We start from the raw sequence: 13936 nt of genomic DNA, 5'->3' as shown, positions 1-13936 counted from the left end.
TGTCAATGGGAAGGTGCAAAGTTCCCACCACTGCCTTCATATATACTGCTTCCATTGAGAGAACAAGTTATATTTTAAGTATATAGTGTGATAAATATGCATACGTCAACACTTGTATCATGCAGGTACCTTTGCCAAAGGAGATGAGCTTGGTTGCAGAACCCGGCTGAGTTTTGTACAGGCCTGTGGTAAATCCAGATTTCCTTTGTGTAAAGTAGCCTTAAGGAAACTGTACTGTTTCCTTAAACAGTACAGTTTAAGGAAAGGCCCAGGAAAGAGGGAGGGAACTCACTTTTGAGTGTTTATGAGAAGAATGAAACCAGAATCCTAAATCCTCAGACAGGCTTTCCCAAGTCTGATTAACCCTAGAGCTTTTAGATCTGGGTGGGACTTCTGCAAAGGACCCTAAGAATGGGGTAACTAAGAAAAGCTTTTAAAACAAACAACAACTACTACAAACCTACAATTTCCCCTTTTTAAGCCATGGGTTTTGGCTTAAGGAAATGTTGTAATTTAATTATTTTTATATGGGGTGTGCGGAATGTGCAAATTATTAGCAGAAATGAAAACAAGGAAGAAATGAGGGTGAGCATCTCCTTTGAGTGCACAAGGTTCAAGATTCAATATCCTAACATCTCCATGTGGGACTGGGTGGAACCTCTGCCTGAAACCTAGAGAGCAGCTGTCAGTCCGTGTAGGCAGTACTGAGCTGGATGGGCCAATGGTCTGATTTCATAATAGGCAGATTCCAGTGTTACAAAGTTCCTTGAATACATATCCATTTTATGCCTATTATGGATGGGGTCCTCTGCTTATTAGCTGTAGAGGCGGATTCATATACTGCACAAAGTGGACTTTAGTCCCCAAAAGCTCACGTCACAGTAAACTGAGGTCATCTTTAAGGTGCTGCAAGCCTTTTCTGTTTTTGTTTCTGCTACAACAGACTGATTTGGTGACCCTTCTGAAAATAGCATTAATCCATAAATTATATTAATGTAGGTTTGTTTGGGGGGGGGGAATTACTGGTTATTTTACAGATTTCAACTGAGGGCACACATTTTTTTACTCCATCCTAAGCTTCTCAAGTACTGCTCATGCACTACAATGTAATCCTACTTAGAAGTAAGTACCATTGCGTTCAATAGGATTTACTCCCAAGTAAGTGGGTGCAGGATTGCAGCCTAAAACAAAATGAAACAAACAGGTCCAGACAATATCCCAAAGCTGGTTTTTGCACTGCAGGAGTTTGTATAGTTAGTATTCTACAGCTCTTCTCTCACGTCAAAATGAAAGGAAGCATAACATTCTCATTCTAACTATTACTCTGATATTAATAACCTTTAGGTGCAGACTACAAGCAAGTACTTCAAGTGGTCTAATGTTACAGTGGCTGATACACTAGGCAGGCACATCACTTGGAGACACCAACCTTCAACCCATGACATGCATGTGTTAAACAGCCATCACAGATCAAAAAGGGAAAAAGAGGACAAGAACCTTCATGTCATCTGACAACACCTCAAACTCAGTATTTTTAGCAATGAGGCGTGGAAGCGGAGAGGAGCAGATCAGCACCTTTTTCTGCGTAAAGGAAGCTTTTCTAGCACAATCCAGATGCCTGAAGCGTGGGCTGGATAAATCCACAGCTCTGCACGCTGGCTGGTGATAAACTACTCCTTTCCCAGACTTTTGAGTCAACTTTTTCGCCCTGGGCACTTCTATTCTCACCCCTCTTTCCTTTCAGTTGCTCCATTGTAATTCTGCACAACAAATAAGCAAAAGCACTGTTGTTCTGAAGCAACATCTTCCCCAAATCTCACACGCAGCTGATGCCTTGCTTAGGACCACCAACCAAAGCTTGTCACGATTTTGTGACGTTTTTGGTTAGTCCTAACGAAGGCACTGTCCAATTGTGGTACCAAAATATAACCGATGACTTTGAAGGTATAGCCTTACCTTCCCGATTTGGTGATGATCATCTCGGTGCCCAGGTCGTGGAATTTGTCCCAGAGGTCCTTGGTCTCCAGGCTGCACGAAATCTTGGCCATCTCCTCGCTGGGAATGATGGGGGTGGTGGGAATGAGGGGCTCGGTGCACAGGGAAGAGGGGCTGGCGCTGCTGAAATCCCCCGGCGGCGTTTCCAAAGCGGGCAAGTCGCCGAGCGTTTGGGAGCAAGAGGACTTCTCCACGAATTGCTCTGCAAGTGGGACAGAGAGAAAGGGCGACGACGGAGTGAGACCGCTGCTCCTGGTGAATAATCGAGTCACCACAGCAGAGCAGAAATGGGAAAGCAAGTCAGCCTGCTGCCAGGAGGAGCAGAGAGGGGAACCTGACAAACACGAGGAAGGATTCCGGCAGAAAGCCAATAACAACCAGGAGGGGAACTGGTGCGCCCGCAGAAAGGTCCTGAACTCCCGCAAAGGAAAACGGCGCGCACGAAATTGGAGAGATGGTCGTGGCTATAGCCGATCCAAGACTATCTGGAGTCTCTTTTCCCTCTGCCTGTCTCTTCCCTCACTCATATGAACTTTGGGAAAGCGGGGCCTTGAAAACTGCGGCCAGGATCCCGCGACATTAAGCCCCCTGAATTTCTCAAGCGGCAGAGGATACGGTTTTTAAACTCCCTACCGCCCTGCGTTTTACGCACAGCAACAGCAGAGGCGTTCGGGCGCTTTTAGGCAGGGAGCCGGTTACACACAGTCGCCGCAATTGGCAGTTAAAAGCAATCAAAGCGCAGCGAAAGTGTTGCGTCTGGAGAGCTTTCTCCACCGCCGCCGCCTCCTGATTTCCATCGCGTCTTGTCCTCAAGATTTCAGAAGAGAGAACGGGGAAGAGAGAACTTGTCGGTTGCCTCGCAGACGAGCGCAGACGCTGCCCCGAGACGGCTTTGCCCACTCTCGAAGCGCGCCACGGACAATGTTTTGCAAGCAGGTACAAGAACGCTGGCCACTTGCTTTCTGCGGCAAGAAACCGGTGTTTCACCCGCTTCACTTTAGATGTGAAGGCCTGGGAGAAAACGAGAAAGATTGCGCGCGGGAGCTGAGTTGTCCCGTCCCCCCCCCTCCCAGTTTGTCCGTTCCTCCCACCTATTAGTTTCTGAACAATTGGAGAGTAGACAAGGAATGGGAATCAAATTTTACGTCCCGTTCTCACTCCCTTGTTTTTTTCCGGAAACAAGGAGTGGGAAAGGAACGGAAAATTGGGAGAAAGCAATTTCCCCCAGTTTTCCTTTTCCCCACCAAGCAGGCTTGTGCTCGGGTTCACATGAATGAATGAATGAATGAATGAATGAATGAATGCTCTTAATTTAAAAACAACCCTGCAAACAGAAAACTAGCGCGACAACCTTCCAGACTTGCTCTGGCATTCCGTTTTCGCAGTGTATGTTTATTTATTTATCTTGGAGCATTGTCACGTGAGCTTTCACTTTCCACCTAAAGATTTAGAGGTTTGCCTCCTCACTGAGGCCTAGAACCTCGAAGTGTGGCACAAAGCTCCGTCCTTGAAAACATTATTTACCGTACAAAAAAGGTTTTAGCTCAAAAGACTTTGTGTAGAAGACATCAAGCGAAAGGGAGATGATTTGCAATCAAGGACGCGGATCTTTTTAGGGGGTGTAATTTATTTATTTTTTATCGACCCTGCTTACTTGGAAGAAAGGAAGTACCTTTGAACTCCGTAGGCGTTTTTCTATTTATTCAGGATGAGTTTAAACTACTTTCCCGCCCCCCCCTTCCCCAGCCGAAAGCGCATTCCTATGCAAGTCTACGCGGAAGGAGATCAGTTGGGCTTCCTCGCGAGCAAATAGGTACAGGATCTGCATCTGGTTGCAAACAACGGGTGAAACACCATCGGGCCCAGCTAACCTTCCCAAAATTCAAAGCACTGTTACTTCTTTCCTTGGATTTCAATAGAAGGCGCAGGCTGCTAATCTTTTAGCATCTCCTTGGGAGTAAGCCTCGTTGCATTCTGTGAGACCAAGCCTAGGATCGCACCTTGAGCCTGAAATCCCAGGCACACTTACCTGAGAATAAGCCCCATTGAACTTAATAGGATTTACCTCCGACTAAACGTGTAGTTCAGAGGCCTCCCTCCCTCCCACTGTGTTCAAAGGGGATTTCTCGAGGGGCTGGACATTCTCCTTGGAGTAGCTCTCGCTGAGCCTTCTGTGAATAAACATGTTTCGGTTCGCGCTTCTCGACTGGATCCTGCCCCAACTTGTGATCAACGAAAGAACTACATAGAATAGGTAGCAGAGCATCTCTCTATTGTGACTTGCTTCTACCTGCGAAGGGTAACTGAAATTAAATGGTTGTCAGTTACTAGGGAAATGAATTGGCCCTGTGACCGTGGGCGCCCAGGGCCGCGGGTGTCAGACAGCATTTGTGGGTGCCCGCACAGCGCCTTCATGGGGAATTTTGTGGGTGCTCGGGCACCCAGAGTCCCAGGGACTTGGCACCTATACTTGGAGTGTCATGCTGGGACCAGGTTGCGTGGCGTTGGGCCGGTACTTACCTCTCAGTTTAACTTACCTCACAGGGTTGTAGTGAGGATAAAAGCGATTTTGGGGGTGGGGCTAGAACTTGATGGAGAAGCAGCATATAAATATTAAGATATAGGTAGGGAAAAGGACCACAGATTTGGGAACCTTCCCAAGTCTAGCGGGAAAACCGCCTCCAAACACCCTGCGGCTTCTGATCGTCCTGATCAGTCTTCCAGATTGATCACAAGTTCTTCTGATCGGATTTCTTTCTCCAGTCGCTCCGCCTGGAAACCCCCATTTTCATCAGGCGAGGGGACCGAGCCAGTGGCGTAGCGTGGGTTGTCAGCACCTGGGGCAAGGAAAGTAATTTGTGCCCCTAACCCGTGGATTTTAGCACTGATTTTAGCACTGCGAGTGCGAGCGCCCCCCCCCCCAGATGTTGCGGCCGATGCGGCCGGCCCCCCTGCACCCCCCACGCTACGCCACTGGACCGAGCGGGAAATAAAGTCATCGCTTGACCTCCTGGCGTTGTAACTCTCCGTGGTGCGCTATCCGATGTAGGCATCGGGAGCAAGCCTCACCTTCCGCACAAGTCTAGAGCTCAAGCGCCATAAACTGGAGACGAAATGCGAAGGAAACGGATCCAGCTGGAGAAAGTAAGTCAGAGATCCCCCCCCCCCCCAACGCCCCAGCTGTATCCAGAAAATCGGGATCTAGTGGTTTGTGCGCAGTCGGGATGGAGGCGAGAGAGGCTTGATTGTGCTTTAGCTAAAACCAGATATAGGACTCTTAATTCTAAAACTCTCAGGATGTAACCCTACGTCCACTTACCTGGGAGTAAGCCCCACTGAACTCGGAGGGGCTTACTTCTGAGTAGGCTTAAATTTGATTGCATTGTAAAGACCCGGGCTCCCTCTTAGCAGCTGCTTGTTAAATCCAGTCCAGGGGCCAGCATCCACCGGGAAAATTTTCACGAATGTGCTCAGGAGACTTGCGCAAGAGAGGTTCCCCTGCTGGGTCGCGCGCCTCGGCGCTGTTGGAAGCCAACTGATAAGGACCCAGTTACTCTGAAGGCAGGGAGCCTGTCTAAATGCCCCGATTATCGCCGCCCTTAAATAAAGAAACCACTTGAGGGGCTTCGTGGTGGTTGGTGGTGAAGCGAGACTTTATCCAGCTGGCGTCGGAAGCGAGCGGCGCGCTATGGAAGGGAAACCCAAAATAGAACTGGTCCCAGATGGGCAGGATCGGACCAGCGACGCCGGCGGCCCATTCCCAACCAAGTCACAGGACGCATCCTGTGCCAAGATTCGGGGCCGCACCAGCCGGAGACTGATCCCAAGCATTTCACCCACTAAATGCCAGAAATCACACACCACCAATTGGTCACCCGTTTCCAACCGGACTAGCCCAGTTGAAAGGTTGCGACTCCCTGAGATGTTAAAAACGGCTGAGATTTCCTTCCCAAGGAAATATGCGCAGGTTTGGAGGACGTAAGATGTGCGCTGCCATCCCAAGCGAAAACCCCATTCAATTCAGTGGGATCTACTTCCAATAACGAAGCAGATCTAATTGTCCAGTATAGTCCAGGTCCCATAAGGCAGGCTCGAAGCCTGATCCTGACAGCGGTGTGGGATTGAGAATTGGAGCAGTGGCGTAGCGTGGGGGGTGCAGGGGGGGCCGGCCGCACAGGGCGCAACATCTTGGGGGTTAGGGTTAGGGGGCGCAAATCCACGGGTTAGGGGGCGCAAATTACTTGCCTTGCCCCGGGTGCTGACAACCCACGCTACGCCACTGGATTGGAGTGATCATTCTGTGATATTATGGCAGTGGGCAAAGCTGTGTTGTAACCTTGGAATAAAGTCAAGGGGGGTGGAGAGAAGAGGCCTGATTCTCGACCCCTTTATTCAGGATAAATATTTCAGCTTCAGAGGGATCGGACAGGTGTAAAACCTCGGGCTTTATTGAAAGTCAGGGTGCGCTCAAATCCAAATAACCTCGTGGCTGCGTTGCCCAACTCACTGATCCAGTGTAAACTTCGGAGCTGAGTGGGGTATTAAAATAATTACGGTTTGGAAAGGGACATAACTAAGGATGACATATGCATCCAGACTCGGGGGTGGACAAAACGTCTCTGTTCCTAACGCTCTTCCAAGGTTCCCCGCAGGGCGCAAACTGACCAGTAGTTTCACGCACCATTGAAAGGAATGGACTCTGCTTTTACGCAGTCTCGCTCCTTTGAAATGGGGTTTATTTAGGGAGAAACGCTCAGGTGGGTTGTGGCTTTCCTTGGGATGAAGTTCACTGACTTCTAACAGTCTGCGCGGAAATCACTGCGTCTCCCTCGATCCAGGGTGTATAAACGCATCCACACAGGATCGCACCCTCCAGAAATCTCAAACTCTTCATTTAAAATATCTCACCTCCCAGCAAGGGACTTAAACGCAATGGATGCTTTGTGCAATTGTTTGGTTTTGCGTTCCGTACCCCGCCCTGGTATCTGTAAGATGGAAGGCGGGTTACACAAATTTTTGATAAATGTATAAATAAAAGTACTATGAAAAGAAGAGAGCACTCGTTTTGTTGGGATTTTAGCAGGAACCTCTGTCAGGTTTTTGTTGTTCAATGGTTTTGTCACGCTCTTAAGCACGATTATGTCAACGGGACTTCCTCTAGAAAGCCAGTTTTTAGTTGAGTAAACTAGTGGCACAAAATTCCCCATAACTCTCTCCCACGGAGATCTAGCGATTTTTAATTCAGATAATATATGCCAAAGACACTCGAGGAAAGTTCTAAGCCTTCGCTCTCAGTCCTGGTGTAACCCTTAAGCGCATTTTAAAGCACCCGCTGCCAAGAATCATGTGAACTGTAGTTTACCACCACCCAGAACTACAATTCCCAGCAAACCATGGTTCTCAGTATTAATAGGGGGGTGCTTTAAGTGTGTGGCGCGAACACAATCAAGTTGCGTCTCACACGTTCAACAGTGACTCCTAGCTCCAAAGCATAATAATGGATTTCCCAGATAGCTGTCCCATTGGGATTAAATGGACCGAATTAGATCGAAGTGTAACCCCCAGTTCACGGCAACTGAATCCGCCGCCGAGCAAAGCCAACCGTATCTGTGACTCTGGCTCTAATCAGCCACTGAGCGAGCAAGACTCCGCGGTTGAGTCTGGGAAATGGGCTGAACAGAAGAGACGGCAAGTTGGGCCTACACTTCCAATGGAAGAAGGAAGAGGGGAGCTTAGAAGGCGAGGCATGTCTACAGCAAGTCGATTGGGAACGCGCTCCAAAGAAAACCCAGGGCCCTCGGTCTCCGGTTTCTTCCTCAGCAAGAGACCAAACAAGGAAACCGAATCAAAACAAATCGAGATCCCGCCCGGTCCAATCTCCTGGTGATCATCTTAGTCGGTTTAGCAGATCTCAAGGATATGGTCGTACCGAATCTCTTTCAACCTGCCCAGGATTTTTCTGCTCATTTCTACTTAAAAACTGCCGTGGGAGGCGGGAAGTAATATTTTCTTAAGAACAGGCGCAAAGGCAAGTCTAAGCACTCACAAGCCAGTCCATACTCGGAAGAGATAAAGGGGTCTGTAAATAACCGGAAACAAATTCGCTGTGACCGAAGCTCAGAAAGATAAAGTATAAAATTATCTTTAATGTACGATGTTTGGGATGAGGGACCGCTTTCTATTTTCTACGAAAGTTTCTTAAGCATACGCATTGCTTATATTGAATGCATCTTTTTCCTACTTAAAAGCCTTCGGATTTTTTGTTTTGTCTGTTCAAATTACCTTTTCTTTTAACAACGCCAATGAGAACTCTCGCTTTTCCTAATAACAAAACGCAATATCAGAGTATAATTAGGAAAACCATTAGTTGAGGAGGAGGAAAGTCTCAGGCCAAGAAGTTTTTATATATTATATGTAAGATGGATGTTTTGTCAATTTTTTAAAAATAAAATTTAATTAAAATTATATAAAAAGAGAGAGAACTCTCGCTCTTCCTTTCATTCTTCACCAAGAGGAAAATGTAGTTTTCTAAAGGTGCATTATTTCTATTAATGGTTAAAGGGTGGGCTAGCTGACAGAGGGAAGAGGTGTGAAAAAAATTATAGTTAAGGGTTTCTGGGTAATGTTTCTTAAACAGCCATAAAAGAAACCCACACAAAGAGTTGAGCAATGATTTAATGAGAAGTATTTTTTGTTAAAGCTTCGGTAAGAGAAAATGATCTAAATACATAATGTACCTAAAGCTCAAACTGCTATAAAGGTCAAAATCAGCAAAATAGTATCTTAAAATAAACAGAGTGCAATAATTGTTTGATATTTTCCTTGCAACGTCCTTGGAGCAGAGACATATTTACTCTTTTCTTAGGAAATTCTGTAACTGAGGTATAATACAAGTCGACAAAACTTATTTAAAACAAAACGCACAAAACTTTTCACATTATCCACTATTTATCACTATCATTATCAATCATCTGCCCTTTACCCAAAAGGTGGGTTCCAACATTAAAACACAATATTTAAAAATAGTCTGAAATAATTTAGGTGGGTCCTAAAAAGCATACACATCGAGTGTCAAAAGCCAGGGTAAATTGGGTTGGGTATTTGGGTTGACGCACTAAACTTCTGGAATTAGAAGCAAGTTCTCTTACGAATCAAAATGGCTTATTTTCAAGTCAAAGTGGAAAGTTTTACTAGAGAGTATGAAACTGTAGCCCTGGCATGTTTATCAGAAAGCAAATCTTATTTACTCAACTGGGGGATGTTTTAGGATGGGACGTCCATCCATGTAGGATAGCGCAGATTGACTTCAGAGGCTTTAAGGATCTCAGTCAAAAATATGGGCTCCCTGTTGTGGATTGCAAAAAACCAGCGAAGTTTTGCCTTCGACTTCAAAGGGATGTGAACGGAGTCTTTGTATTTGAAAGCAAATCCCATTTCTTTCAGACTCCTTAGCTTATGATCACCTCATCCTAAATATATTTATCTGAAATTGGTCGGGTTTGCTTTTTTTTTAATGGCTTCCAGATTCAGAATCACAGCCTTGGCTATTACGAATCCCAGGGATTTCAGGGGACAAGTTTATTTTGAATACAAACTTATTCCAAAGGAGGGCCCGTTTTCATCCTGAAGCAAATCCTACCAAGCTAAACGTGCTTGCCCAGCGATCCTGGGACTTGCTCCTAGCTAAATGTGCACAGGATTGCAGTTGTCTCCTGTGCAGCAAATGTTCACAGAATTTCGGGCTTTTAAAAAAAATAATAATCTTGATTGCTAGTAATTACTTTAGCTGAATCTCCCTCTTCTTCAACTCTATCTCCCTAGTTTAAAAAGTGTACGAACAAACTGGGGAGCAGTGGTTCCCACTTAATCGGCTGCTCCTTGAGCTGATTTTACAAACTACAGCTGCGCCCCAATGTTCTCGGATGAAAAGTTTGTTTTCCGGATCGATGGCCTCTTTTGCCCGGAGAGAGGAAGAGCAGTCCAAGAAAACTCAACTTAGCAAAATCGTATCTGGTTTTTATTTCTGACCGGAGATACGGCACTGGGGCCAGATCCTTTATCTGATCCCTCTAAAACCAGCTTCTTCTTAAAAGGAAAAGGAGGCGTCGGATAATCGCAGCCTTTAAAGAACCACGGAACTCCCCGTCGTAACACAGGGGTATTTTAATTGTTTACCAGGCTACTCAGAAAAGCGTTTGCTTCCGTTGCACTTTAACACTTTCCACTGGGCGTTTGGAAGGCATCATTGAGAGCATCCCAGTCAAGGGGAAGTTGAACCATCCAGTCCAATTTAGGAAAGGCATTGTCCCACCCCACGAATAATTATTGTTTTGGAAAGCTGTCCTTTCTAAACGTATCCCCCCCCCCCGCCGCCCACACACACACAGTTACTAGGGAGTAAGGCCCAACGAGCTCGGCGCCGCATTAAAACTGCTAACACATTTGCAAAACTAAGCAGGAACCTGTCTGTTTTCCTGCATTGCAGGGGCTTCGCCTGGATGACCCTGGGGGTCCCTTCTATGATCCTACGACAGGATCACCCCCTCCCTCCATTCCCCCAAGCGATCGCTCCAGCATCCCAGGCGAAAGCCCCTCTAGGCTGAGCAGGTGGGCTTGGAGAAGAGGACCCCCGACGGCGCGTCCCTCCTTCTCCGGAGACTCACCCAGAGGCTTGATGGTGCTCTCGGCGCTCTCTTTCTCCTTGTTGCTCCCGCTGGACATGAGCGCGGCGATGGAGAAGGCGTTCGCCCGGGAGGAGAGCTGCGGCTTGGGGGAGGCGGTGTACTCCATGGTCTCGGAGCAGAGGACGGCACCCCCAAAAGAGTCAGGTGGTCGCGCAGAGCCAGGCCGTTCCCTCCTGCTACCCAGACGGCTCCAAAGGAGAAGCAGCGAGGAGGAAGGAGCCCACGGGCTGAGGGATCGGGAGGCCAGAACTTTTTGCCAGACTCCCCAGGACGAGTCTGGAAGGTCAGGGAAGCGCGCGGGCGCAGTTTACGCAGCGACCATCGTTTTCCCTGCTCCCTGGATGGAGCCGAGGGAGGAGGAGAGCGCGCGCTTCGGTGCGGATGGAAGAGGCGTCTGCCGGGGCCGGAGGGCTCGCAATGAGATCCGCCTTCCTTCCTCCTCCGCCTTAATTCGCTGGCCGCCGAGATCCTATCGGCTGCCAGCCAATCAGAGCCTGCCCACGTCAGGCCTCGCTGATCCCACCGGAGAGGAAGGCAGACCGCGCGGGAGGGCAAGCGCCGGGCTCTCCAAACTCGCCTTTTCTTTCAAGCCAACAGTTTAGTTCTGGGGAGGAAACCAGAGTTTGGGGAGGTCCTTTTTGGGGTTTCAAGAGGGAGGGGGGACCCTCCACGGAGGGCATCGGACCACCCCTATTCTGAGTTTCAGCCCACGCGTTTTGATTTCTCCATCTCCGGGCAGCTCGCTGGTTCCACGAGCGTTCAGGGTTTCCTCACCACGAAGTTTGTTTGTTTATTGTGGGCCCAGTCACAATGCCACCCCCCAGCACTGGCTAAATGTAATATGTGATATTACTGCACACAGGTGGTGTAGTGACAATAAAGGTTTATTATTGTTATTATTAAACTCAAGCAGACAATGATCTGGATTAGAAATGGCCAAAACTTGATTACAGATATAGGTGGATTTTTGGCTCAGGCATTGGGTGTCCAGACCCCGACCCCGGACAAAATATATATATATATTTTAAGGTAAGGGAACTCAGTCCCCCCGAGTTTCTGCTCAAAACACCCCCTGTATATATCCACAACAAAGGTTCTTAACATTATGCTCTTTTGCCCTGCGTCCATAAGGAGGCATTTAACCATTCCTAAGACTCTTCTGCCTGCACTGAAAACTGGAAAGGTTTCAGACGACCAGAACTGCAAGGCCAGATCTCTGGTTCCCAGACTTCTTTGCTCCCCCCACCCCAACGTCTCCCCCTCCTTCCTGTCAAGTAGTACAGTGGTACCTCGCGTAAAGAACTTAATTCGTTCTGGAGGTCCGTTCTTAACCTGAAACTGTTCTTAACCTTTAGCTAATGGGGCCTCCCGCTGCGCTACCGTCGCACGATTTCTGTTCTCATCCTGAAGCAAAGTTTTTAACCCGAGGTACTATTTCTGGATTAGCGGAGTCTGTAACCTGAAGCGTCTGTAACCCGAGGTACCACTGTACTGATTGCCGCTTTGACAGCCCGCGCTGCCTACGGGACTCCTGGCTACTTCAACCCGCTCGGTCCCCAGCAGGCCTCGTTCCCCACGAAGTGGCCGATCTGTGTCCGGATTGCACCACTCCAGGCTGAGGAGTTCCCATGACCTAATGGCCCTCCATGCCCTCCATGCCCCCTTGAAACAACAAGGCCCCGAGAGCTCCCTGAGGTCCAGCTTTGGATGTGCAGGAATCTCTTGCCCTTATGGAGGCGCCCCCGCCCGCAGACTGAACTGCAGCCAAGACACCGGCTCACCAGTTTAGGGAGAGCAAGGTCTTACTCCCACCGGCTCTCCATCAAGCATTTCCCTATACTAAAGGTGTTTCTCAAAAGGAATTAATATCCTTTTCTCTTTCTCGCCCTTCAGCGACTTTGTCCTGTCTTCCGCCCGATCCTATGCAAGAGCGCTTGTTCTTAAAGGGGCTTCGGGATTTCGCGGCTCCACAACCGCCGCACCATTTCCCCTCGCCCCTTTTGTTCAGAGGCGTAACGGGGACTGACTGCAGCCTAGAAGAATGAATTCGCTCTGCCCTAACTCTAAGGAACTCTCTTTGCGTACGCGGCGACGGATCTGCGTAAAAATGGACACCTTGATTCGGAAGCTGGACGTTTTCTGGCCACGCATTTCCTAGGGAAGAAAACGCCTGAAAAGCGATCTGTCTGCTCCAGTACCAGCTAGCTGTGGACACTGCCATCCACTAAACGCCGCAGCTTCCGCTCCAAGGGTTGGTTCACGCGTCTCTTGATGGCTGAGCCTGGCTTCTTGCACGTGCGAATGAACCGGCAGAGCTCTGACACCAAAGACAGATGTGTCTGCTTTGTTCCTTCGGCTGTGTGCACACTGTACACTTAAGAGCGCATTTAAAGCGCACTTCCCCTAAGTCATCATGGGAACCGCAGTTTGCTCAGAATGTTGGGAATTGAAAACTACAACTCCCAGGAATCTTTGGGTGGGAGACGCATATGCTGTCCGGTTTTTCTTTCCTGCTAGGGTCCATACACATTCATTCAGGTCCAAGTGATGGCGGGGGGGTGGGGGACTTTGAGAATCAGCTCCAAGAGGCGCTGGGACTTAGTCCCCACCGCTACCTGCAAACTATGGGTGTGTTTGTGTGTGTGTGAATCGCACCATACAAACACGCGTGGTTTTTAAAATTGTTATTATTTACTCTTCCCATTCCTTATAGCAAAAATACAAATATTTTCACTGCTTTTGAGAGCTGATTTACACTAAATTAGATCCCTCTTGGTCTATACAGTGGTACCTCGGGTTACATACGCTTCAGGTTACATACGCTTCAGGTTACAGACTCCGCTAACCCAGAAATATTACCTCAGGTTAAGAACTTTGCTTCAGGATGAGAAAAGAAATCGTGCTCCGGCGGCGCGGCGGCAGCGGGAGGCCCCATTAGCTAAAGTAGTGCTTCAGGTTAAGAACTGTTTCAGGTTAAGTACGGAGCTCCGGAACGAATTAAGTACTTAACCTGAGGTACCACTGTACCGTCTTTTTCTAACGGAATGAGGTTAAGATAATGCGGCCGATCTCAAATATGCTTCTTACTTTGAAATGAGGTTTGTTTTGCTTTTGCTTCCAGCGAGACTTCCTTCCAAGGCAGCGTATTTTGGATCGGCGCCGGAGAGGGCAAGCTTCGAGCCACTTACTCCGGAACAATCCTACAGAAAGCTTACTTGAAAATAAGTGGTGTGAGGCTCCCCCCCCACCCCTATTCA

General features: G+C 48.2%; 1 protein-coding gene across 3 annotated transcripts in view; it reads right to left on the bottom strand.

The window, feature by feature from the left end:
- Positions 1 to 11105, bottom strand: part of TBX20 (T-box transcription factor 20) — a 47454-nt gene extending 36349 nt beyond the window's left edge. Inside the window, exons 1-2 of one of the 3 annotated variants that reach the window (XM_083407093.1) lie at positions 10659 to 11105; positions 1957 to 2197 (exon numbers count right to left, since the gene is read on the bottom strand). In XM_083407093.1, the coding sequence (XP_083263219.1) occupies positions 1957 to 2197; positions 10659 to 10785 (368 nt within the window). In that variant the 5' untranslated portion in view covers positions 10786 to 11105. Of the gene's footprint in view, positions 1 to 1956; positions 2198 to 5314; positions 5572 to 10658 lie in introns of those variants that run through there. The other 2 variants (XM_083407095.1, XM_083407094.1) reach the window with 2 other exon arrangements.
- Between the last annotated feature and the right edge of the window lie 2831 nt (positions 11106 to 13936).

This window comes from Podarcis tiliguerta (genome assembly GCF_965153285.1).
Source record: "Podarcis tiliguerta genome assembly, chromosome: 12".
NCBI lineage: Eukaryota > Metazoa > Chordata > Lepidosauria > Squamata > Lacertidae > Podarcis > Podarcis tiliguerta.
This window is presented reverse-complemented; position numbering and strand designations above follow the sequence as displayed.